Raw genomic sequence first — 27,077 nt, forward strand, 5'->3', positions numbered from 1 at the left:
TGTACAGCAGGGACCCCAACACGTGTTGCATGAAAGTTTGAAAGCAGGCGGAGCCCGATTGTAATCCAAATGGCATGACTAAGTACTCAAAAGCCCCCACGGGGGTGAACATGGTAGTTTTCCATTCGTCCCCCTCCCTTTTCCTAATCAAATTGTACGCTCCCCTGAGGTCCAGCTTGGTAAAAATTTTCCCCTGCCTCACCCGTGTTAAAATGTCGTCAATCCTGGGCATCGGGAAGGTCACGGGTTCTGACACCAGGTTCAAGGCCCTATAATCCACGACTAGCCTGGGCTGATTAGTCTCTTTTTTGTCCACAAAGAACACCGGACTGCCCCCCCACCGCCTTTGATTCCCTTATGAACCCCCTCTTCAGGTTCTTGTCAATAAATTGCCGCAACTCCTGCATCTCCCGGTCAGACATGGCATACAGCTTACCCACCGGCAGCTGAGCCCCTGGGAGTAAGTTGATTTGGCAGTCAAAGGGCCTATGGGGGGTAGTCTATCCGCCTCCTTCTCACTGAAGACTTCCTTCAGGTCAGCATATTGTGGTGGCACCTCCCCTTTTGGTTCCACAGCCAGCCCAGCCACCCTGGCCACTGTCATTCTTGGGTTCTCCCCCCCAGACAGTGTTCCAAGCAGTAAGCTGACCCAAAGGTGACTGACCGCTGATGCCATGACACTACTGGATCATGTAGTGCCAGCCAGCTCATCCCCAGTATTATTGGGGGTCCTGCCAGTGTGGCCACGTGAAAGGCAATGGTCTCCGTGTGCCTGGAAACCCTCATTCGCATTGGCGGGGTCTGGTGTGTCACTCCCCTCCCCCCAGAAGTTCCCTGCCATCGATGGTGGTCACTTGCAAGGGAAAATCCAGGGGCAGCAGGCGCAGTTGGTGCTCCAGAGCGAGGTCCCTGCTGAAGAAATTGCAGGAGCTGCCCGAATCCAGCAGCCCCTCAACTTTGACTGGGTGCCCATTCGGGAGTTCTAGCACCACTTCTATGGCTATAGCTGCCTTGGGAGGGTCCGGCTAGGGCACTTCTATTGGTTGCTGGCCTGGCTGCTGCCCCTGCTGGTTGGCAGCCATGCGTTTTCGTTTCCCGGCGCCTGCCCTTCCTCCCCCTTCTCCTCGCAGCCAGCAGCCCCCACCATCCCTTGCCAGGCCTTTCTTTGAGGGCAGACCCTGGCAAAATGTCCTGGCCCCTGGCAGAGGAAACACTTCTTGGTGGTTTTCCAATCCTTCCCCTCCCTCTTGCGACCTTCACTGGAGTTTGAAACCTCGCGCGCGTGCGCGCACCATCAATTTCCATTGGCTCAGCCGCCTGGGAAAGCTGTCTCGGTATTTCAGGAATGCGGTAGTCATGGCAACGTTCCCCTCTCACTTCGCATTTCTCCTGAGCCCGCGCTTCCTGCCATACTCCAATCGCAAGCACAGCCTTGGTCAGCTGATCCATCGACTGGGCGGGGCGCGCGGGACAACTCGTCCTTCACAGTTGGGGACAACCCCTCCTCAAACAACATTTGTATCGGTTCAGAGTCCAGATCCCAGCCGAGCCGGTGGATCAACATCGCAAAGCGCGACCAGTAGTCTCTAACTGACACGTTTCCCTGCTTGCACCCCATCAGTTCCCGCCGAGTCACACTTTGCTCCACTTCACTGGAATACATCGCATTCATTGCCTGGAAGAATTTCTTAAGGTCCTTCAAGGCATCATTTTGCGTCGCTATTAGGGGCCTGATCCATTCATGCGCCCCATCCTCCAGATGCCCCACAATGTAAGCTACCCTCTCCCCGTCATCAGCAAAGTCATTATGCTGCAGTTCCAAAGCGTACTCTATTTCCGTTTGGAACGCATTGTAGTCCTGGGGTTTCCCCCCAAACTTGTTGTCAGCGCTGCCCAAGGTCCCAGCTCACACAAGACCAACGCTGCTTCTTCCTCAAGTAAAAAAGTCTTTATTGAAGTTCAGTTTTATTTCCAGACGCGCACCGCGCAACGCTACGTCTATGCCCTAGACCGTAGAAGTCCCATCTGAATCTCCTCCCCCCTGACACCAGCTTAAGATTCTAGCCTTACTCCACCTCTTCCTCTGTTCCTTCTTTCTCTGGGTCCTCCTGCTAGTCGGAGTTTCAGCCCTCCTAGATTCTTCTGACGCTGAGTCCGCCGACTCTTCTCCCCCCCTCCTTCGGGCTTTAGGACCTGGCTCCCAATCCGGGTTTTCTGCTGTCCCGCGCTCCTCCACATTTGAACTTGGCGCGCGCGCGCAGCCTCCCACTTTCCTTCTGACCGTTACACTTGTGTCACTGCTCCCTCTTTCGGGGAGGCTAGCTGGACCTGGCCTTCCCTCCGTTTCCCCACTCCCCGATGGGGGGCGTGGTTACCCCTGACTCATCTTCTCTCCCCGCTGGAGGAGAAGCTGGTCCTGACTCATGTGACTCTTCCCCCCCACTGTGCTCTGGTGGGGGAACTGGTCCTGATCCTCCGCTACTCCTTTGGGACTCCCCTCTGGTTCCTTGTTTATGGAACGTCCCCCCTGGGACTCCCCTCGCCCTTACCATAGGCGCCCCCTCCTGGGAATCTTCTGATTCGCTGGAGAAGCTCATGGAATCTCTCGGGCCACTGTCATATTCCCCTACGCTCCCCTCTGATTCCTCTCCTCCGCTCTCTATTTGCTCTCTCCCCTGCTCTTCTGCTCCTGAGCCTCTGACACTTGTGTACCAGCCCCGGTACTTTCCTTGCGATGGTGGTGGGTCTGACCTGCGCATCCTGAACCCGTCTTTCGTCCAGCTGCGCCGTCAGGAGAGCTACATGCTGTTCCAAGTCTCGGTTCCTCTCTACCAGACTTTGCACTCCAGCTGCTTGCTCCGTCTCTCCGGCTGTCCTGGGTTGGCTCATCGTGCTGCCTCTCTGGGGCTGCGCACAAGCAACGTTGGTGACTGACGGATTGCTGTAATGGTTCTAGGGGTCGCTCGTGCGTAAGTTGTCGCCACTCCTGACTAGGTTACCTGGGTGAACCCTTTCTGTCTGGACAGCCTCTCTCCCGTGGCTGCCTCAATCGCTGGCAGAATCCATCAGTGGGCATTTCTTGAACTTCTTCCAGCAAAGAAGTTCTTTGATGCCTAGTCTCCTCCTACTCTCCCTGCGCGGAAGTCTTCTGCGCAGGGAGGGTGTGGGCAGCGGAGGACCCGTGCTCTCCCCGCTGGTCTCCGGCGAGGAGTCCTGGAGCCCCCTCGCCGATTCCCCCTTCTGCCCCCCTTCTCCACTGGTGCTACGCTGATTTCCTTCCCCAGCAGATGGGCTGCCTCTCTCCCTACTGCGACCCTCTCCGGCATCCCTCTGGAGCCTTCCCTCTGCCTCTGGCTACGATGGCAGTTCCCTGACACTGATGTTGAAACCTTCCAAGTCCAACAGGTCTGTGTTTTTTATAACAATCCAATCTTTAACCCAGCAAAGGCACGAGGCTTCATGGTATAGCTTCAAATTAAAAAACCATTTTTAGATGCTGCCAATATAGCCAACTATCGCCCAGTCTCAAATCTTCCATTCTTGGGCAAGGTGATTGAGCGGGTGGTTGCTGAACAACTCCAGGCACGCCTGGAAGAAGCGGACCATTTGGATCCCTTCCAATCGGGATTCAGGCCTCAACATGGGACTGAAACTGCCTTGGTCGCACTGGTCGATGATCTCCGGCGGGCTAGGGACAAAGGTGAGAGCTGTTTCCTAGTTCAGCTGGATCTCTCAGCGGCTTTTGACACCATCAACCATAACATCCTTCTGGACCGTCTAGAGGGGTTAGGAGCTGGTGGCACTGTTATACAGTAGTTCCACTCCTTCCTCCTGGGCCGTGTTCAGAAAGTGGTGGTGGGGGATGAGTGTTGAGACCCCTGGGCTCTCACTTTTGAGATGCCTCAGGGTTCTGTCCTCTGCCCCATGCTTTTCAACATCTTTAGTCAGAAAAGCTAAAGCACAGAATGAACTCAGGCTTGCTAGAGAGGTTAAAAGCAACAAAAAAGGCTTTTATGGGTATGTTCATAGCAAAAGGAAGAACAAAGAAACAGTGGGGTGACTCAGAGGAGAAGATGGTGAAATGCAAACAGGGGACACAGAAAGGGCTGAACTCCTCAATGCCTTCTTTGCCTCAGTCTTCTCCGATAAAGAAAACAATGCCCGACCTGAAGAATTTGGAGCAAATGATTCAGCAGAGGAAACACAGCTCAGAATAACTAAGGAGATAGTACAAGAATACCTGGCTAGTTTAGATGTATTCAAGTCTCCAGGGCCAGATGAACTGCATCCAAGAGTATTAAAAGAACTGGCAGATGTGATCTCAGAACCACTGGCAGTCATATTTGAGAATTCCTGGAGAACAGGCGAAGTCCCGGCAGACTGGAGGAGGGCAAATGTTGTCCCTATTTTCAAAAAGGGGAAAAGAGAGGACCCAAATAATTACCGCCCAGTCAGTCTGACATCAATACCAGGGAAGATTCTGGAGCAGATCATTAAGCAAACAGTCTGTGAGCACCTAGAAAGGAATGCTGTGATCACCAATAGTCAGCATGGATTTCTGAAAAATGTCATGTCAGACTAACGTGATCTCGTTTTTTGACAGAATTACAACCCTGGTAGATGAAGGGAACGCAGTGGATGTAGCCTACCTTGATTTCAGCAAGGCATTTGACAAGGTGCCCCATGATATTCTTGTAAAGAAGCTGGTAAAATGCGGTCTTGACTATGCTACCACTCAGTGGATTTGTAACTGGCTGACTGACCGAACCCAAAGGGTGCTCATCAATGGTTCCTCTTCATCCTGGAGAAGAGTGACTAGTGGGGTGCCACAGGGTTCTGTCTTGGGCCCGGTCTTATTCAACATCTTTATCAACGACTTGGATGATGGACTCAAGGGCATCCTGATCAAATTTGCAGATGACACCAAACTGGGAGGAGTGGCTAACACCCCAGAGGACAGGATCACACTTCAAAACAACCTTCACAGATTAGAGAACTGGGCAAAAACAAACAAGATGCATTTTAACAGGGAGAAATGTAAAGTATTGCACTTGGGCAAAAAAAATGAGAGGCACAAATACAAGATGGGTGACACCTGGCTTGAGAGCAGTACATGTGAAAAGGATCTAGGAGTCTTGGTTGACCACAAACTTGACATGAGCCAACAGTGTGGCGCGGCAGCTAAAAAAGCCAATGCAATTCTGGGCTGCATCAATAGTATAGCATCTAGATCAAAGGAAGTAATAGTGCCACTGTATTCTGCTCTGGTCAGACCTCACCTGGAGTACTGTGTCCAGTTCTGGGCACCACAGTTCAAGAAGGACACTGACAAACTGGAATGTGTCCAGAGGAGGGCAACCAAAATGGTCAAAGGCCTGGAAACGATGCCTTATGAGGAACGGCTAAGGGAGCTGGGCATGTTTAGCCTGGAGAAGAGGAGGTTAAGGGGTGATATGATAGAGCAAGCAATAGTTCCCAGGGTGCTTTGGGGGACATCGTGGGAACTGTAGTTTGTTCCGTTTCCCAAAGAGACCCTCTCAGAGCTATAACTCCCAGAGTTCCCTTGGGAAAAGTTGTGCAGAATATTCTCTCCTCCCATAGGAAACTACAGTTCCCAGGGTGCTTTGAGAGATGCCGTGATGCCTGGAGAAGAGGAGGTTAAGGGGTGATATGATAGCCATGTTCAAATATATAAAAGGATGTCACATAGAGGAGGGAGAAAGGTTGTTTTCTGCTGCTCCAGAGAAGTGGACACGGAGCAATGGATCCAAACTACAAGAAAGAAGATTCCACCTAAACATTAGGAAGAACTTCCTGACAGTAAGAGCTGTTCGACAGTGGAATTTGCTGCCAAGGAGTGTGGTGGAGTCTCCTTCTTTGGAGGTCTTTAAGCAGAGGCTTGACAACCATATGTCAGGAGTGCTCTGATGGTGTTTCCTGCATGGCAGGGGGTTGGACTCGATGGCCCTTGTGGTCTCTTCCAACTCTATGATTCTATGATTCTAACTGCAGTTTATAAGGGGCTGAGAGACACTTATTTTCTTCACAGAGCTACACTTCTCAGAGTTACCTGGAAAGAGAGATCAATTGTTGAACCACTCTGGGAATTGTAGCTCTGGGAGATGATGAAAGGCAAGGCAGTGGGTGGGGGGAGCTGGGATGGGGCAAACACATTGGCAGAGACAATCCCACACTCCTACTTATGTACTTGCACCAGACCAGTGTGCAACAGCAACCCACCTGTCAGGAACTAGCAGAGGGACTCTGGCACACCCAGTGAGCCACCTCTGGAAGTAAGAAGGGAGAGAGCATAGTCCTTAGATGAAACAAAACAGGGCAGTTTTGAGTCATCTAAATTTGCTGTTTCTCAGCCCAGTGGCTTAGTCCTGCTGGCCACATGACCCAGAAGCTGTACGCTGGCTCCATCGGCCAATAAAGCGAGATGAGCACGCAATCTCAGAGTCGGCCACGACTGGACCTAATGGTCAGGGGTCCCTTTACCTTTTGTCAGATCAAGGCCAGGTCTTATGTTCAATGGATGAAAGCTGTGCGTTAGTTGCAAAGACTGCAATGTATCTTTTTTAGCTTTCCTTGTTACGCTAAATCTAGTTGGCCAGGTTTTGGGGAGGCGGAAAAGAAAGCTTTACTTTGGGGGTCACAGTTCCTGAACTACACGTTGTCCAGTGCCACACTCGCCACCGAGGAGAAGGTCACCTACGCTCTTGACATGCTGCAGATAAGGAGCCGGCCAGGGAGGGCGAGGAACCTAAGACCCACCTGGAAAGCACTGCAGACTCTTCCCGTGTAGGCCAGCAGGGGGCGCCAGGCGCCTGAGGATGAGGCAGTGCTTCACCACAGGGGACAATGTGGCCCCCGTGGCTCAGCTCCACTGGGAAGCTCCCGTTGAGTCCTGCAGGGGAAGGGCGGAGGGGGGGGCGTCATCTAGCCTGGCCCCTGCAGGTGGGAACCATAGATATATAAACAGAGGAGATGGGACCCGGGGGTCATCTAGCCTGACCGCTGCGAGAATTGCAGAACGACATCTAGCCTCAACCGCTCTCATTTTTATCGGTCAGCTGCCAGGAATCCCAAAGGGGGACGGGAAGCAGGGCATCAGTAAATTTCATGATAAGAATGGTATTTCATTATGCTGGCCCATACCAGTAAAGCTTTCTTTTCCGCCTCCCCAAAACCTGGCCAACCATATAGATTGCTTGGAGGCAACCCATTAACCGTACCAACATTTCCAGGTCCCCGGAGCTGCACCCCAGGTGAGCCGTGCCTGCCAAGCTGCTGCGTGGCCCCTGCCCGCACCGAGGACTGTGGTGACAGTGGAGATGAATGGGGTTGCGATGACCGGTCAAGGGGGCATTCGAGGCCAGGGGAATATTGGCACCACTGGAAGGAAGAGGAAGCATGGAATCATTACACAGGGCAAGAGGCAGAATCACCATTCCAGGAAACCTCCCAACCAGGCCAAAGCATTTGAGGAGGGTGCAGAGTATGCTGGCTGAAATGGGGCTTACCCTGGGGAAAATCCTGAGCGCAAGTTGCAAGTTGGTGGCCCCCACTGCCTCTTGTGGCCGGGCGTTCCATAATGTGCGCTTTGTAAAGAAGTACTTCCTTTCTTTATGTGTCCTGAATCTTCCAGCGTCCAGCTCCGTGTGTTCTACTGTTATGAGAGGGAGAAAAACTTTCCTCTATCTACTTTCTCCAGGCCATGTCTCATTGGCCTGGAGAAATCACATCTTTGCACAATTTAATGCACAGTCAAAGAACAAATAGGAAATAGGAACAAATAGGATCATTTGTGTTGGGATAAATTTATTTAACACTCTGACAAACTCACCTGCCAAAACACAGGAGAATATCAACAATCCAGCACAGAAAATTTTACCCATGGTGTTTTGTTTTTCCAGAATCAGCTAAAACAGGAGAGGTCACCTGTTACCTGTAAGGGAGCAAATATTCCTTTGAGAAGTTTCTCCCGAAATGGAAGGCACACAAGATTCTGTAATTCTCATTGTAAATAATGTGGTTACTGAAGAATTTGTTATTGAAAAAGGGACACGACAGGGGTGCCCAATATCCCCATTACTTTTTATATCTGTCTTGGAGGTTTTACTAAACATGATTAGAGGGGACCAGCTGGTTAAAGGGATTCAGGTCGGAGCTAAACAATATAAATTGAGAGCGTTTGCAGATGATCTAGTATTAACTTTACAAGAGCCAGACACTAGTACAAAAAGAGTTTTAGAGTTAATACAAGTATTTGGTCAAGTGGCAGGTTTTAAGCTGAATAAACAAAAAACGAAGGTTTTGGAAAAAAATCTAATAGCAGCGGAAAGAGAGAGGTTTCACAGGGAAACTGGATTAATGGTAGCAAAGAAAGTGAAATATTTGGGGATCAATTTAACATCTAAAAATGTAAATTTATTTAAAGATAATTATGAGAAATGTTGGACAGAAATTAAGAAAGACTTAGAAATATGGTCAAGTTTGAGACTTTCCTTGTTAGGTTGAATTGCTGTTATTAAGATGAATGTCTTGCCGAGAATGTTATTTTTGTTTCAAACATTGCAGATTGTGTACAAAATGGACTGTTTCAAGAGGTGGCAGAAAGATATATCTAGATTTGTCTGGCAGGGCAAAAAGCCCAGAATAAAATTTAAGATATTAACTGATGCAAAAGAAAGAGGGGGGTTTGCCCTGCCGGACTTAAAACTGTATTATGAATCAGCGGCTTTTTGCTGGCTGAAAGACTGGCTACTTCTTGAGAACACAGACATTTTGGACTTGGAAGGGTTCAATAACAGGTTTGGTTGGCATGCATATATATGGTATGACAAGGTAAAGACTCATAAAGGTTTCAAGAATCATATTGTTAGGAAAGCACTATATAATGTCTGGATTCAGTATAAAGACTTGTTGGAAAATAAAACCCCCAGGTGGTTGTCACCAATGGAAGCAAAGGAAGTGAAAAAACTTAATATGGAATCCAAATGGCCAAAATATTGGGAAATTATAGAACAAGAGGGGGGGGAGTGAAACTACAGAGTTACGAGAAATTGAAGTCTAAGGTAAGAGACTGGCTTCACTATTACCAGATAAATGAAGTATTCAAACAGGACAGGAAAATTGGCTTCCAGGTGGAAAGATCAAAATTAGAAACAGAATTGTTAGAACCCAATACTAAGAACTTGTCAAGAATGTACAACTTGCTGTTGAAATGGAATACACAGGATGAAATGGTTAAATCAGCTATGATTAAATGGGCACAAGATATTGGTCATGACATTATGTTTGCTGACTGGGAACAGTTATGGTCCACCGGTATAAAGTTTACGGCATGTAATGCCTTAAGAGAGAATATTATGAAAATGATGTATAGGTGGTACATGACCCCAGTCAAGCTTGCAAAAATCTATCATTTGCCCAATAATAAATGCTGGAAATGTAATGAAACTGAAGGTACTTTCTATCACCTTTGGTGGACGTGCCCAAGGATTAAGGTCTTCTGGGAAATGATCTATAATGAAATTAAGAAGGTGCTTAAGTGTACCTTTCATAAGAAACCAGAGGCTTTTCTCCTGGGCATGGTAGGCCAATTGGTGTCAAAGAAAGATAGGACATTTTTTATGTATGCTACAACAGCAGCAAGAGTTCTTTTAGCAAAGTATTGGAAGACACAAGAACTACCCACGCTGGAAGAGTGGCAGACGAAGGTGATTGACTATATGGGACTGGCTGAGATGACGGGCAGAATCCGTGACCAAGGAAAAGAGACGGTGGAAGAAGATTGGAAGAAATTTAAACTTTATCTTAAGAACTGTTGTAAAATTAATGAGTGCTAAAATGTCATGGGTAAGGTAAAACAGATTTGCAGCGGTAAATGATTGGGTAAGAGAAAAAGGATTAAAGAAAGTGAATCATAAGTAATTGAGATTAGGGGTTGCTGAAAAAGTTTAAAACAGGGATGCAGAAAAGGGAGGCATGGGGAAGTCGTGGAAATTGGGTTTAAGAAAAAGAAGTTATGAAATTATACGTGTTTATATGTTTGTATGTCTATGTATTGTAAGTTGTATTGTGTCTTAATTTATGTTGGAAAATCAATAAAAAATTTATATAAAAAAAAAAGATTCTGTAATTCTCTTCTTTGGGAGGTGGGTGTCGTGCAGGTGGCCTTGGGGAGCTGGATGCGAAGGAGGCACGTCCCAGGCCTTTGAACTGCAACAAGGACAACCTGGGAGCATCTCTCACCTACTGTGCCTGCACCTCCTCACTCTCTCAATCGCTCTGCTCCCAGCCGAGAACAAAGACCAACCTCTCTTGTGGGGTTAATGTTACACATGGTGTTCCCATTATGTAGGGACTGGTGATTCGCTTCATCATTAGGGTCCAGACTGAGGTTCCCAGGGTGGCACGTGGACTCCATGGCACCCTCAGACACCCTTCTTAGCACCCACCAAGGCCCCCTGACTCTTTTAAAAAAGTTTCCCCAAAATCTGTTACGTTTTTACAGTACTACAAGACCATTTGTTTTGGCAGTTGAGGGATTATTTATTTATTTCTTTATTTTGCCCTTTATTTTACACCACTGTAAATTATTAAATAATAAAAAATGGTGTTTGTTATTTAGATCAATCCGTATAGCGCATTGAGCACAAGACTCTTAATCTCAGGGCCATCCTTTGAGCCCCATGCTCCCGGAGTTCCCTGGCAAGAAGGGAACCCCACCCCTAACAAAATCCTAACCCTAACCCAGGGGTTGGCAAGGTTTACCGGCCATGGGCCAGATCATTCCCACAGAAATCACATCTGTGCATGTCTGCAGCGCTGGAAATTGCTTCTGCACATGCCCAGACACCGAAAATCACTGGAACAGCTCAGTCTGCAGAGCAGGAGACTTTCCATCTCAAAGTCCTGGGTTTGAGGGGCAAAAAGATTCTTCCCTTGGCAAAGGGTTGGACTACAAAAGGACCTTTGCTTTCCTGCTCTCTCCCAAACTGGGAAACTCCCAATGGAAAGTGCTCTGACCTTTCTCTTTTCATTTCATTTTTTCATTTTTATTTTCATTTTTAGATTCCACCACTCACACAGGGTCAACGGAGTTGCTGTCCATGTGAAGATCATAATGCCTTTTGTGCCTGTATCAATCCCTCAGGTGGTAAAATCAAAGAATTACAAAATATTTTACAACTATATATATATATATATATATATATATATATATATATATATTCCAACACACTGAGGAGCCTTTGCTGGAAGGCTGCGGGGCTATGCACACTTGCCTGGGAATCAAACTCACTGAACTTCAAAGAACTTCTGAGTGAATGTGTATAGGATTGCACTTAATATTCATCGTGTATCGTATTTCGTCAACCCTTTTCATAACAGAATGACCCAAAGGAACTTTTATGTGTTGGTGTACCTTCCTTAAGCATATGAGGATTTTGAAGTCAAAAGATTGCACATTTACTTTATCATGAAAGATCTTGCATATATCTATTAAACTATATTAAACTGCCAGTTGCAAGAAATAGCAAGCAGGAAGTAGGAAGGAATGAGATAGGTTTTAGGTTATGTTATGCCTTTAAATAGGTTATGTTATATTCTGGATTATGTTATGTTTTATAGATTATGTCTGAATAGGATGAGAATGTTGGAGATACGTGCAAATGTGTATGTGAACCCGGTCTTTGGGTGGGTGTTTGATTTTCGTTGTTGTGTATACTGTGTATATATGGACAATGACAATAAATTTATCTTATCTATATTTACTTACTACAAAAAGAATGATTTGCGTCTCTTACTTTCATCCCTTAATAAAGGGCCTTTAAAAACAGTTTTTTGTTTTCTGCTTTGACTTGATTACATCATTTTCCCCAGCTGCTCATTCTGATAAAGCAGGAAAGCTGATGTCACTCACCAATATTCCAGCCCTTTCTTGGTGATAACCTTCTTAAGGCACCTTACATCATCTGCAATATCATCATCGAGGAGATCTGTAGAGGAGAATGATGAAGACAAGTTAACCAAGAACAAACCTGAGCCCAGATATAGATCCCAACTGAGGCCTCAAAGGCACAAGAATTGTATCTCTGGTGATAGGGGGTCATAGACATGCAGTGATTCAGAGAAAGCTCTTGGTAGGCTTATCTCCTCCCAGTTTGTTTCCTCCTGGTTGACATGATAAGGCATGATGCTTCATAATAACAATGAACATAACCTCCAACATGTTGAGCCCCTAAACCAGGATGTGTTTCTTCCTGGCCGTGCTCCCACGTGACTTACATCACCTGCACGAGATCACAGAACCCAAAAGACTCACTTTTTCCAGTGCTGTGCTCTCCTGGCATGCAAAAACATGTGTGTCATGGTGCTGCAAGAGATTGTGGCCCCGAAAAAGTGCTTTTTTCAGGATGATATTGCCGCACTCAAAATGGCCGCCATGCTTTTGCACGAAAAAACGGGATGGCCTGGGACACTTGCAAGGTATGAACAAATATCATAAGAATGACAAACAGATTAATATGCAGTAAGAAACCACCCTGCAAGTCAACAAGCATAGGGGCCCTCTAGGGTGGTCAGCAACCTTTTTCAGCTGTGGGCTGGTCCACCATCCCTCAGACCATGTGGTGGGCCAGACTATATTTTTTTTGGGGGGGGATGAACGAATTCCTATGTCCCACAAATACCCTAGAGATGCATTTTAAATAAAAGCACACATTCTACTCACGTAAAAACACCAGACAGGCCCCACAAATAACCCAGAGATGCATTTTAAATAAAAGGACACATTCTACTCATGTAAAAACACACTGATTGCTGGACAGTCTTAGGTTTCCTACCCCTGTTCTAGAGGACAATTCTCTTACTTGAAGATGTTCTCTATTTGAGGGCAGTGGCATAGGAAGGTCAGGTGGTACCCGGTGCAGAAAATTTCTTGTCCCCCCCACCCCACATTGATTTATTTTATTTTAATTTTGCCTGTAAAAATGGTTTGACTTTATTTCATATTTTCTTACAAAGGAATGTTGCTCCCTTCCAAGGCCTTTTCCAACTGGCCCAGGGGGTGGGGCCCAGGCCCTCACACTTCCAGCTACAAAAGGACTCTGTTGCAGTGCCTAGAGGGTGGGGCTGGATTCATTTGGAACAAACTCTTGGGGAAGTGCAGAGTTGTTCTGCTATTGCTTCCCTGTTCCAAGTGTCTAATGTGTTTTAAAATGTCCTTAAGCAGTTGGTGGCACTTTAAGTTGTTTCTTCTCCCCCCCTTTTGCTCTGTTGGGGTGGGTGGGATGGATATCTGGTTGGGTATTAATTTTCATCTGATTCCCTGGTGGCCCGCTGGTATGTGGAGTTAACTAGGGCTATCAACTGTCTGTCTCCCAAGCACCCTCTCCGTTTGCATGGAGCCCAGACAGCCCCATGGTTTTCCCCAGAGATGAGGGCGAGGAAACAATCGCTGAGACGACTAGGGCGCCGGTGGCAGAGAACTCATTCTGAACTGGACTGGACACGGGTTAGAGCTCAACATCGAGCCTACCAAGCGGCAATAGCCACGGTGAAGAAGACTTTCTTCACTGCCTCTATTGCATCTGCAAAAAATAGTAGCAGGAGTCTCTTTCAGGTGGTTTGCAATTTAACAGAACCTCCTTTACCATCGGGACCTTGTAAAGACCCCAATATCTCCTGCAACAATTTTTTTGCAGATAAAGTCGCTCATATTCGGAAGGAGGTAGACTCTACCATGGGAGCAGGACTGGGGCAGGAGAGTGCTAGAGCCCTATCTGGTGGAGTTGCATGGAATCAATTTCAATCCGTAACCCCCGAGGATGTGGACAGGCTGCTTTGACGTGTGAAACCAACCACCTGTCTCCTTGATCCTTGCCCATCCTGGCTAATAAAAGCAAGTTGGGAAGGGCTGGGAGATGGGCTCTGCAGGGTGGTGAATGCTTCCCTCTGTGAGGGAGCTTTCCAAGACCCGCTGAAAGAGGCAGTCATTAAACTGCTTCTTTAAAAAACATCTTTAGACCCGGCCAGTATGGCCAACTATCGCCCAGTCTCAAATATTCCATTCTTCGGAAGGTGATTGAGAGGGTGGATGCTTATTTGGCAGGGGGAAAGCCCAATAATTAAATTTAAATTACTTACGGACCGAAGAGATAGAGGAGGATTTGCGGTACCGAATCTGAAATTATATTATGAAGCCTCGTGCCTTTGTTGGATTAAAGAGTGGATTGTTATAAAGAACACAGATTTACTAGATTTAGAGGGTTTTAACATTAGATTCGGATGGCACGCATACCTGTGGCAGAACAAGGGAATAGTGCAGAGAGGATTCTCCAACCATATTATCAGAGGACTACTGCTTGAGGTATGGGAGAGAAACAAAAAATTGCTTGAAAGAAACACCCCCTGGTGGTTATCACCAATCGATATTTTAACAATCAAAAAAATAAATATGGAAGGTGAAAGATGGACGTATGAAGATCTACTGGTTAGAACAGAAAAAGGATGGAAGATCAAAACATATGAAGAGTTAAGAAATAAATTAACAGGCTGGCTACAATTTCATCAAATCAATGCTTTGTGGACAGAAGATAAAAAGATAGGGATGAATGAAAAAAAATCTAGATTTCAGGTAGAAATATTGGAAGGTAATTCTAAACTTTTATCTAAACTTTTATCTAACTTTTACCAGTTGTTAGAATGGGATACTAAAGATGAGGAGATAAAAGAAGTTATGGTAAAATGGGCGATAGATCTGGGATATAATTTGGAATATGACAGCTGGGTGAAGCTTTGGAATAAAGAAATGAAATTCACAGCTTGTGTGGCACTTAGAGAAAATATGGAAAAAATGATGTACCAATGGTACATTACACCTGTAAAATTAGAAAAAAATTACAAGACAGGAGATAAAGCGTGTTGGAAATGCAAATTCAAGGAAGGCAATTTCTACCACATGTGGTGGACTTGTGAAGAAATTAAAAAGTTTTGGGAACTTATCTACAACGAATTAAAAAAAATATTTAAATACACTTTTGTTAAAAAACCTGAAGCTTTTCTTTTAGGGATGATTGGAGATGAAATTAAGAAAGAGGATCAGATATTATTTCAATATGCAACAGCAGCTGCTAGAATATTGATAGCACAAAATTGGAAGACAACAAATATCCCAACTGTTAAAGAGTGGCAAAATAAACTATTTGAATACATAGAATTGGCAAAAATGACACAAAAAATCAGAAACCAGAAAGATACAAAGTTTATTAAGGAATGGAATAAATTCATAACATATATAGAAGCAAATGTAAGAAACTTAAAAATCACAGTAGGTTCAATATAATCCTACGACGTGCGTATGTTATAAATCGAAACTGCAGGAAAAAACTTTTTGTTATATAGTCCAAAACCGAGTTGGAGGGAAGTCAATTATTTGTATGATGTCTTTTGTTGTTTGTTTTCTTTTTTGTTGTGTCTTTGTTTTGTTGTAGTTTGTGTCTGTTTGGTTAATGGAAACTAATAAAGAGAATATAAAAAAGAGAGAGAGAGGGTGGATGCTGAACAACTCCAGGGACGCCTGGAGGATGCAGACCATTTGGATCCCTTTCAATCGGGATTCAGGCCTCACCATGGGACTGAAACTGCCTTGGTTGTGCTGGTCGATGATCTCCGGCGGGCTAGTGACAAAGGTGAAAGCTGTTTCCTAGTTCTGCTGGATCTCTCAGTGGCTTTTGTTACAATCGATCATAACATCCTTCTGGACCATCTAGAGGGAACTGTTAATACAGTGGTTCCGCTTCTTCTTCCTGGGCAGTGTCCAGAAAATGGTGGTGGGGGTGATTGTTCAGACCTCGGGGCCCTCACTTGTGGGGTGCCTCTGGATTCTATCCTCTCCCCATGCTTTTTAACATCTACATGATGCCGCTGGGAGAGATCATCAGGGGGGTTTGGGCTGGGTGTTCATCAGTATGCAGATGATACCCAGCTCTACCTCTCTTTCTTTCTTTCTTTCTTTCTTTTTTTAAATAAAGTTTTTTATTTATACAACAAGAAAAAAACACACACAAAAATACCAAATTACACACAAATTACAAAAATAACCATAGACACATAATTTTCTTAGCAAACAATAAAACATCTATTGGTCTTAACACTAAAGACCCAACCTCCCGTCTATTCCATATTCCATATTTCAAATTCATATTACTTATTGCCAATACACACTTGTATCATAATTAAACTTATTCTCAATAAATCTAATTTCTTATATCTACCTTGCAACTATTACTGAAGTTCCTCGAATGCTGCAACAGAATTTAAACTACTATTTTTATTTTTCATATATTCTTTGAAAACCTCCCATTTAGAAACAAATTCCTGTTTTGATTTATTCTTTATTTTTTCTGATAAACCATCTAATTTGGCATATTCTGTCAGCTTTTGGATCCAATCTTGTATAGAGGGGATTTCATTACTCTTCCATTTTGCTGCGATCAAAACTCTTGCTGCCGTCGTCGCATATAAAAAGATACCCTTCCTCTTTTGTGGAATATGATACCAAACTGGGAGGGGTGGCTAACACCCCAGAGGACAGGATCACACTTCAAAACAAGCTTCACAGATTAGAGAACTGGGCCAAAACAAACAAGATGAATTTTAACAGGGAGAAATGTAAAGTATTGCACTTGGGCAAAAAAAATGAGAGGCACAAATACAAGATGGGTGACACCTGGCTTGAGAGCAGTACATGTGAAAAGGATCTAGGAGTCTTGGTTGACCACAAACTTGACATGAGCCAACAGTGTGACGCGGCAGCTAAAAAAGCCAATGCAATTCTGGGCTGCATCAATAGGAGTATAGCATCTAGATCAAGGGAAGTAATAGTGCCACTGTATTCTGCTCTGGTCAGACCTCACCTGCAGTACTGTGTCCAGTTCTGGGCACCACAGTTCAAGAAGGACACTGACAAACTGGAACGTGTCCAGAGGAGGGCAACCAAAATGGTCAAAGGCCTGGAAACGATGCCTTATGAGGAACGGCTAAGGGAGCTGGGCATGTTTAGCCTGGAGAAGAGGAGGTTAAGGGGTGATATGATAGCCATGTTCAAATATATAAAAGGATGTCACATAGAGGAGGGAGAAAGGTTGTTTTCTGCTGCTCCAGAGAAGCGGACACGGAGCAATGGTTCCAAACTACAAGAAAGAAGATTCCACCTAAACATTAGGAAGAACTTCCTGACAGTAAGAGCTGTTCGACAGTGGAATTTGCTGCCAAGGAGTGTGGTGGAGTCTCCTTCTTTGGAGGTCTTTAAGCAGAGGCTTGACAACCATATGTCAGGAGTGCTCTGATGGTGTTTCCTGCTTGGCAGGGGGTTGGACTCGATGGCCCTTGTGGTCTCTTCCAACTCTATGATTCTATGATATCCAAATCTGTTATTCCCAGGAGTTAGGCCTCTGGTTTTTTATTGAAAGAGATCTTTAGCATTTTTTGCAGTTCTGCATGTATCTCTCCCAGAATACCTGTATTTTCCTACATATCCACCACATATGATAGAATGTTCCTGAGTCTCTGCATCTCCAACAATTACTTGACACATTTTTATACATTTTTGAAAGTTTCCATGGTGTTAGATACCATCGATGTTGCATTTTTTGAAAGTTCTCTCTCATTGTATAACAATTTGTGAATTTCCAATTGATCTTCCATAAATTTTCCCATTGGGCCATGGTTATTGGATGGCCAAAATCCTGGGACCACCTCACCATTGCCACTGTTACCTCCTCCTCCTTGACTGTCCAGTCAAGGAGGAGTCGGTAAGTTTTGGAAAGAGTTTTTCTTTTAGAATTTACCAGATCAGATTCAAATCGGGAAATTTCTTTTGAGATCCCCTTTTGTTTGTCAGATTTAAATTTTTCAAATAACTGATGGTATTGGAACCAGTCTGAAATGTGTTCTCTTATTTCCTCAAAGTTTTTAAATTTTATTTGGTTATCTTCATTTTTTAGAAGTATTTTATATGTTGGCCAGCTTTCCTGAGTATTTTTCCGTTTTACTCCTATGGCTTCTATTGGAGAAGTCCACCACGGGACTTTAGGCTCCATCAGGTCTTTATATTTTTCCCATACAGCAAAGAGTGACTTTCTTATTATATGGTTGGTCAAATTTTTATGAATTTTTGCTTTTCCATATATTAGGTAGGCATGCCATCCCCAACGGTTGTCAAAACCTTCCAGGTCCAGGAGGTCCGAATCCTGCATCGTGCACCAATCTGTTAGCCAGGTGAAACAGGCTGCCTCGTAATAAAGTTTTAGGTCGGGTAGGGAAAAGCCTCCTCTCTCTTTTATGTCTATTAAGATCAGGTGTTTAATCCTAGGTTTCTTCCCTTCCCACAGGAATTTGGAAATTTCTCTTTGCCATATCTTGAGATAACCTGCTTCGCCCAGTATTGGAATCATTTGAAATAAAAAGATTAATTTTGGAAGCACATTAATCTTTATAATGGAAATCCTACCCAGAAATGTTAATTTTAGTTTACTCCAGGTTACAAAGTTTTTTCTAATCTCTAACCAAGTTTTGGTGTAATTATCCTGAAATAAGTTTATGTTCTTGGGGGTGACCAAATACCCAAGTATTTCGCTTTTGAGGAGATTTTCAGGCCCAATATTTTTTCTAAGTCGTCCTTTTCTTCTGTGGTTACATTTTTAACAAGCATTTTTGTTTTTGTTATATTCAGCTTAAAGCCTGCCACTTCTCCAAATTCTTTAATCAATTCCAGCACTCTTTTCAGACTTTCTTTAGGGTTTTCAGTCATAACAAATAAATCGTCCGCAAAAGCTTTAATTTTATATGTTTTGTTTCCCAGAGTGATGCCTTTAGCAAGCTGATCCTTTCTTATCTGATTGTTCAAGACTTCCATCACCAAGATAAATATCAGTGGTGACAGTGGGCAGCCCTGTCTGGTTCCCTTGTTTATTTTGCACTCCTCAGTAATTCTTCCGTTGATGATCAATTTTGCATATTGTTCCGAATAGATGGCATTTATTCCTTTACAAATATTTTCTCCCAGTCTGATTTCTTCCATTAATTTTTTCATAAACTTCCAGGACACGTTGTCAGAAGCTTTTTCAGTGTCCACCAACATAATAGCTGCTGGTTTATCAATTTTAATATCCAAATATTCTAATACATTAATCACACATCTAATATTGGATTGCATAAATCGTCCGGGAAGAAATCCGGTTTGATCTTTATGAATTATCTCTTTCAGCACCATTTTTAATCTATTTGCAAGAATGTCTGCGAATATCTTGTAATCGTTATTTAGCAGTGCAATGGGTCTGTAATTGGCCATGTTTGAGGCATCTGTTCCCTGTTTGTGGATAAGAGTAATAAAGCTGTCCTTCCAGGTTTTCGGTAGCTTTCCATTTGCCAGAATATTATTCATTAGGTCTTTCATGGGAAGAAATAATGCTTGTTCTAACTTTTTATAGTAATTAGCTGGGAGACCATCTGGGCCCAGTGTCTTTCCCAATTTTGATCTCTGTATAGCTTGTTGCACCTCCATAGCTGTTATTGGTGAGTTCAAGATTTCAGTTTTTTCCTTAATCTATTACTTTTTCTAGTGTTTCTGGACCTTCTTTATATAGTTTTCCGAAAAAACTAGCAAAGTTTTTACTAATTTCCTTAGGTTCTTGGATCCATTTGTCTTCAGTTTTAATTTTATTGATAATTCGATCTTCCTTTTTCTTCTTTAATTGCCAGGCCAGAAGTTTGCCAGGTTTATTTGCAAACTCAAAATTTCTATGTCTCAACCATTTTATCTTCCATTCTATCTCTTCATTTATTATCATGGAGAACTTTTATACTTTGCTTAATTAGATCATCATCTGGTTTTGGGAAAAGGATCCTTTCCTTTTTTCTAATTTCCTCCCAGATCTCCATTTTCTTCTTCTCCTTTATTTTCCGTTGGAATGCGTTTTGTTGGATAAAGAAGCGGCTTTACCCACGTCCCAAACTTTCTCTAGATCTACTCCTTGATTTAAATAAACTTAAAATATTCTTCTAAGATTTGCTTGGCCTTCTGTACAGTTTTTTCATCGTTTAACATACTCTCATTAAGTTGGCTTTTGTTTAACATACTCTCATTAAGTTGGCTTTTGTTACAATCGATCATAACATCCTTCTGGATTATCTAGAGGGAACTGTTAATACAGTGGTTCCGCTCCTTCCTCCTGGGCAGTGTCCAGAAAGTGGTGGGGGGGATGAGTGTTCAGACCCCTGGGCTCTCACTTGTGGGGTGCCTCAGGGTTCTGTCCTCTTCCCCATGCTTTTCAACATCTACATGCAGCCGCTGGGAGAGATCATCAGGGGGTTTGGGCTGGGTGTTCATCAGTATACGGATGATACCCAGCTCTACTTCTCTTTCAAATCAGAACCAGTGAAGGCGGTGAAGGTCCTGTGTGAGTGTCTAGAGGCGGTTGGAGGATGGATGGCGGCTAATGGATTGAGGTTGAATCCTGACAAGACAGTAGTTTTTGGGGTACAGGGGGCAGGCTGGTGTGGAGGACTCTCTGGTCCTGAATGGAGTAAGTGTGCCTCTGAAGGATCAGGTGTGCAGCCTAGGAGTCATTTTGGATTTTGGTTGGTCACCCGGTAATGGCAGACGGGAGCTCTTTCGGCTGAAAGAGCCCCAGCGCAGTGAAGCAAGGAGAGACCGCAAGAGCGACACGGTCCCCCGGGAAAAACCTCAGATCGCGTGTTCTGAGGACCTGGTGATCCGGTGGGTGCCTTCTGGCGACTCCCCCACTCTCCGGTAACTCTGGCGACTACCCCACTCTCCGGTAAGCTCTTAGGAGCCCCGAGAGCCAGTGGGGTCGGAGATGTGGCACAGCGGAAACGACTGCTTCCTTCACAGTGCAAAGCTCCGAGTCTGGGGTTTGTGAGCGGCCAATTCCTTCAAAAAAAACTAAAAATTTGGAACTGTAAGTAAAGGATAAAGTTTAAATTTGATCAAGATTAGAAGGAAAAAAGGGATTTAAAAACGGAGTTTGATCCCTTTCATTGAACTAAAGTAGAGTCTGTAAACGAGGACCGACGCCTCAATAGTAAAAAGACTGTTTGAAAGTTTGCAAGTCAAATCTAATGCCCCCCTTCTGCAGGGGGAAGGGGGGGAATTACTTTAAGTTTTAAAAACCCTGCGAGACTGTGATTAAAGTAAAGAAGCTCCTTCACTCTGCTGCGGACCCCCGGGATGGAAAGGCTAGACTCCATTGTGACATCACAATGGAAGAGGAAACATTTGATTTTCATTTCCATTGACTCTGTTATTTTGTAACCTGCTGCTGTCTGGACACATTTTAAAGTAGTTAAAAGTATCCGTTACCTCCAGGATTGTTTGTTAAATTCCAAAAGGGACTTGGAAAATTTCTTTTACAGCCTACTTTTAACAACAAGGAACGGGGAAGGGGGGTGCGGGCTGCCTGGGCTGGCACCTGTGTGACTGGTAGAGGGAATCTGGTGGTAGGAATCTGCTTGCGGACACCCGTGCTTCGCGCTGCAGGCTGCTGCCCGCACTCTGCCGGGCGCCCAACTCCGCCAGGCGCCCACAACTTCGCCGGGCGCTGCAGGCTTGCGGACACTCGCGCGAAGCACAGGCCGCCCTCCGGAGGGCGCCCCGTGCTTCGCGCTGCAGGCTGCTGCCCGCACGCCTTGCGAGCCCCGCGGCAACTCCGCCGGGCTCGCAAGGCTTGCGGATAGCTTCCTGAAGCCTGGAGAGCGAGAGGGGTCGGTGCGCACCGACCCCTCTCGCTCTCCAGGCTTCAGCGAAAGCCTGCATTCGCCCCATAGGACGCACACACATTTCCCCTTCATCTTTGGAGGGGAAAAAGTGCGTCCTATAGGGCGAAAAATACGGTACATATCAAAGGAAAGGTGAGAGAATAGTTCCTAATTGATACAAGGGAGACACAGATACACAAGCACACAGAAGTAAATAGTGTGGCTTGATGTTATATCATCAAGTTGTTAAGTGTTATGCTGTTTAGTGAAGCTAAATCCCCACTGACCCATGACAGAGGAAATGAGGCACATTCATTTTATGTTACACGGATAAGATTATTTTAGTACTGTAACCTCATCCTGAGAATGGAGGCTAGCACGTGAGCAATTTCTGTGAAGGTCGGTGATAAATTTCATCCTCAAAATTACTGCAACGTTTTCTCCAGAAGACATTTTCTCTGTATCACTGAAAGTGCTCCAGACACATAGACACATTTTTTTGCGCACAATTTGAATTACTTGGAGGCCACTCTGAGAATCTGTATACAGTGGTAGGTAAAGGTAAAGGTACCCCTGCCCGTATGGGCCAGTCGTGTCCGACTCTAGGGTTGTGCGCCCATCTCACTTAAGAGGCCGAGGGCCAGCGCTGTCCGAAGACACTTCCGGGTCATGTGGCCAGCGTGACAAGCTGCATCTGGCGTATACAGTGGTACCTCGGGTTAAGTACTTAATTCGTTCCAGAGGTCCATTCTTAACCTGAAACTGTTCTTAACCTGAAGCACCACTTTAGCTAATGGGGCGCTGCCGCTGCGCCCCGGGAGCACGATTTCTGTTCTCAACCTGAAGCAAAGTTCTTAACCTGAGGTACTATTTCTGGGTTAGCAGCGTCTGTAACCTGACGCGTATGTAACCTGAAGCGTATGTAACCCGAGGTACCACTGTAAATACTTGGTCATTAAAAATAACATAAAACAAATGCCAACACACAATGAAAACTCTGCACAAAAGCATGGTTTTATAAGCTTTGTCACCAGCCTTCGGGAGAGGGGTGGGAATGTACAGTTTGCTGTACTTAGCCTTGAGATGGGAGACTGAAAGGGCTTAAAAAATAAAAGTCTTGTGTCTAGGAATATTTTTCTGCAAAAGCATCAGACTGGTTGTCAAAAGTGTGAACTTCACTAATAGACCCTATTTAAAGGAATTGGTCAGTTAGCCACAGAATTGCTTTGCTGATTTTTCTCGTCTTCTTTTAATTACTGGCACACAACTGCTTTGGGGGTTGGAAGTGTGGTCAAGCACATAGCGTTCTGGAACTATTAATCAAGCTCCTTTGAGTGTATGTCAGCGAAAGCAATAAATGCAGTAATATTAGCTAAGCTTTCAAACCCTAGAGCTGAGAAGGCCGGTCTGAAAAAATCACTGAGGGCCACGTGTGTAGAAGCAAGCCACGTGGGCTAACTATGAACTAAGCATATTGCATTGATCAGATGCATCACTCAAAATAACTTCCCATCCTCCTCCGTTGTTTGCTCGCCTGACTGCATCCTACCCATGCAAGGGAGACCGGCGGGGTGGCGGGGGGAGGAGGATCCTATCTTCCTGTCGGGGAGGTTGGGGGCAAAGAGGAGGCCAACCGGCCCAGTGCCCAGGGCGCTGCTGAGCTGCTCCACTGGCGCCACACGCGGGCCCACAAGCGATTGGCCAGCTGGGTTGGGGGCGGGGTAAAGGCAAGGCAAGGCCGAATCTACTCGGCCTCGTCTCATTTTCTTCACCTAGGCCGACTTTCTGGGCTGTTGGGGAAGCCTGCCAAGGCCGCTGCCTGTCCCGCTTTGGGCCCCCGTCCCCCTCCGACAAGCCTCTGCTGCCCCCGAAAGCGTAGCACACTGCTGCCCCGTTTTGCCCGCGTGTGGCGCCAGTGATGCATCTGATCATCGCCGGGTCCCAAACCACCTTGGAGGGTAGGTAGGGCAGTAATGGTTCTTGATAATTTCCCCCGGGCCGGCCCGCCCACCCCGTTTGAGGGCAGTTCTGATTGAAACTTCAGGGGCCATAAAAAGAGGGAGAGCCCCAGGGGCCTTGAAGGTCTCTAATCACTTCTACCACTTCAGGCTACCTTATTCTGCTATGCAGGTAAACCAGGCCTCCCTTACCAGGTAGGAAACTTGCATAACGATCACAGTTCGGGTGGCCATGTATATCCTCCCCTCTACTTAAAGTGTCGCCTGGTCTAAGTTCAGTTTAGAGATAAACAACCCTAAGAAGCAAGAACTGAAGAGGTCTTGAAGTTGCCCATCAGGACCTGGTGTCTGCTGAGCACGAGTCACTTGATGTATTCCACACTGTGGCAATATGTTTTTCTATTTAAATAATAGTAATTTAAATTAAATGTGCATTAATTAAATTAAATTTGTTTTCTTGTAATTATACGAGTAATTTCATAACAATTATATATAAATTTGCATATATACAAATAAACTGCCATATGCAAATTTTGTGCAGACTGATAACCTTAAAAAAAAAATCCTTTAGGGATGCATGGTGGGGTGCTTTTATTTTTGGAACAGGGCACTGAAGCAGAAGGTCCCTCTCAGAACCTGGCCTAGGTCTCCAACATATATGTATGTATGAAATAATAGGCTATAAAGTCTCATTACATAATTACCATTTGTTTCACAGTTCTAACCTGCATCCTGCCCTTCTGGAAGTCTGCTTAGGTTCTCCCCCCCTCCCAAATTGCACCAGGCAACTTCAAACCTGCTCAGGTTATCAAGTGGGGATTGCATCAGTCTGGTGAATCATGCACCTGTTGGTTAATGTGCTCAGGACGTCCAAGCTGTCTTGGAGTATAGGCTTTAGAGTAGGAAGTGTGGAACCTGGGGCCCAGAGGCAAAATCCAGCTCTCTTTATCCTGCTTTCAAGACTTTCCGCAGGCCAAGCACACACACACACACACACACACACACCGCTTTAGCATGGCTCATCATTAATGCCTGTTTGTGCATGCTTTCTCCCTAATAGATGCACTTTTGCATAAGTTTACTGGCTGGAGTATTGCATTGCACAATTTGGGGAAATATCCATGGCCTGTCTCTTTTTAGAAATAAGCCACTCATCTTGAGACATACAGTACATGGCAAAAGCAGGGAAAAAAGGGTCACTCACAATCACAGGAAATGTTGCATTTGTTCTGTGAGGGCCGCCTCTCATTAAAGCACCATTCCTGGCCGCTCAGATGGAATAGCCCGTAGTGTGGGACACCCTCTTCTGTCTCGTAGTATTCAGTGTTGTAATTAGCTGGGAATCCAGCCATACAGACATCTGGTAGGGAAGCAAAGTATAAAAACCAGGGACTCCGAGTGTCCTTTCTTTCCTAAAATCAGTTCCCAAACACAGAAACAGAAAAGTATTTTTTAAACTTCTCCAAAAATCCTGCTGTTTGAACACTTTCAAAACATTGACATACCCTTTCTTGGTTTTGACGTTCTGAGTTTTGAAATGCTGTTGTTTCTATTTCAGTATTCTTAAAATAGCAATGTTTCTAACAGCTTTTAACATTTTCCTAAAACATTCTGAATTATCCAGTGCTACCTTTAATCTTGGGGACGCGGGTGGCGCTGTGGGTTAAACCACAGAGCCTACGACTTGCCAATCATAAGGTTGGCGGTTCGAATCCCCGAGACAGGGTGAGCTCCCGTTGCTTGGTCCCTGCTCCTGGCAACCTAGCAGTTCAAAAGCACGTCAAAGTGCAAGTAACTAAATAGGTATCGCTCTGGCGGGAAGGTAAAAGGCGTTTCCGTGCGCTGCTCTGGTTTGCCAGAAGCGGTTTAGTCATGGCCACATGACCTGGAAGCTGTACGCCGGCTGCCTTGGCCAATAAAGCAAGATGAGCGCCGCAACCCCAGAGTCGGTCACGACTGGACCTAACAGTCAGGGGTCCCTTTACCTTTACCTTTAATCTTGCAACTGATGAAGTTCATGAAAATTTATTATATCATAAATGTGTCAGCCTTTAAGGTGCCACAAGACTCTTTATTTTCAATCTTGCCTGCTCTGTCAGTTCTCATTTTCCAGATATGCCACATTATTTTAAAATGGTCAAAGATAATAACAATAATACTGTAAACAAAAAACCCAAACAAATCCATATAAATTGCTACACATGTCATCTAGAAATGAGAAACCAAAGGGAGGTTGGGATCCACAACAAATTGGGTGTAAATTTATCCTAACAGAGCAGCTGGACATTGTACGTCCAGCAAACAAGACTCACATTGTTTTACGTCAATACCGCGAAAGCCATCCAGCCCAAGATCTCTCAGCTTATAAAACAATTCACAATCCTCAAACTTCCTTGTCTCGTTTGCCACCATGAGCAGGCAGAATGACAGAAGGTGAAGTGTCTTCATTGCCGCACGTCTCTCAAGTCCAGAGCCTCAGCTTTTTATGGCCCCTGCCTTTGGACTGTAGGCTGCCCAATCCATGTTAAATTGCATCATGAGTTGGTTCCTGTTAGTCCTACTTCAAGTAGCTCTTCTGAAATCATTACTGTCAGGGGCTCAGGAGCAGAAGCACAGGGGAGAGAGCAAATAGAGAGCGAAGGAGAGGAATCCGAGGGGAGCGTAGGGGAGTATGACAGTGACCCGAGAGATTCCATGAGCTTCTCCAGCGAATCAGAAGATTCCCAGAAGGGGGCGCCTATGGTAAGGGCAAGGGGGGTCCCAGGGGGGACGCACCAGAAGCAAGGGGCCAGTGGGGACTCCCAAGGGAGCAGCGGAGGATCAGGACCAGCTCCCCCACCAGAGCGCAGTGGGGGGGAAGAGTCACATGAGTCAGGACCAGCCTCTCCTCCAGCGGGGAGAGAAGATGAGTCAGGGCTGACCACGCCCCCGTCGGAAAGTGGGGAAACGGAGGGGAGGTCAGGTCCAGCTAGCCTCCCCAAAGGAGGGAGCAGTGACACAAGTGTAACGGTCAGAAGGAAAGTGGGAGGCTGCGCGCGCGCGCCAAGTTCAAATGTGGAGGAGCGCGGGACAGCAGAAAACCCGGATTGGGAGCCAGGTCCTAAAGCCCGAAGGAGGGAGGGGGAAGAGTCAGGGGACTCAGCGTCAGAAGAGTCTAGGAAGGGTGAGACCCCGACGGGCAGGCGGACCCAGAGGAGGAAGGAACAGAGGAAGAGGTGGAGTAAGGCTAGAGTCTTAAACTGGTGTCAGGGGGGAGGAGATTCAGACGGAGCTTCGGCGGTCTAAAGTCAGAGACGTAGCGTTGCACGCTGCGCGTGTGGAAGTGAAACT

The 27,077-nt window shown here is 45.5% G+C and overlaps 1 protein-coding gene across 2 annotated transcripts; it reads right to left on the minus strand.

Moving 5' to 3' along the window:
- Positions 1-11,785: 11,785 nt before the first annotated feature.
- Positions 11,786-26,325, minus strand: LOC128406055 (lysozyme C-like). 2 transcript variants are annotated; one of them, XR_008328393.1, is made up of 3 exons: positions 26,060-26,325; positions 24,952-25,159; positions 11,786-12,008 (listed from the first exon to the last, which is right to left on the minus strand). XR_008328393.1 is itself a non-coding variant. In XM_053373098.1 (3 exons), exons 1-3 carry the CDS (start codon positions 26,193-26,195, stop codon positions 11,929-11,931), a joined length of 372 nt encoding a protein of 123 aa, XP_053229073.1. In that variant the 5' UTR covers positions 26,196-26,325; the 3' UTR covers positions 11,786-11,928. The 2 variants fall into 2 exon arrangements, 1 of the variants encoding a protein (XP_053229073.1); XM_053373098.1 differs by having other exon boundaries at positions 24,952-25,107.
- Positions 26,326-27,077: the final 752 nt, after the last annotated feature.

The sequence above is a fragment of the Podarcis raffonei genome, chromosome W (assembly GCF_027172205.1).
Source record: "Podarcis raffonei isolate rPodRaf1 chromosome W, rPodRaf1.pri, whole genome shotgun sequence".
In the NCBI taxonomy this organism is placed as follows: domain Eukaryota; kingdom Metazoa; phylum Chordata; class Lepidosauria; order Squamata; family Lacertidae; genus Podarcis; species Podarcis raffonei.

Excerpts from the sequence above, each read along its gene's own strand:
- LOC128406055 (XM_053373098.1), bottom strand. The coding sequence starts at position 26,195 with ATGAAGACACTTCACCTTCTGTCATTCTGCCTGCTCATGGTGGCAAAC. Across the intron at positions 25,108-26,059 it reads CGGTATTGACGTAAAACAAT|ATGTCTGTATGGCTGGATTC; the intron begins GTGAGTCTTGTT and ends CTTCCCTACCAG. Across the intron at positions 12,009-24,951 it reads ATGCAACATTTCCTGTGATT|ATCTCCTCGATGATGATATT; the intron begins GTGAGTGACCCT and ends TCTCCTCTACAG.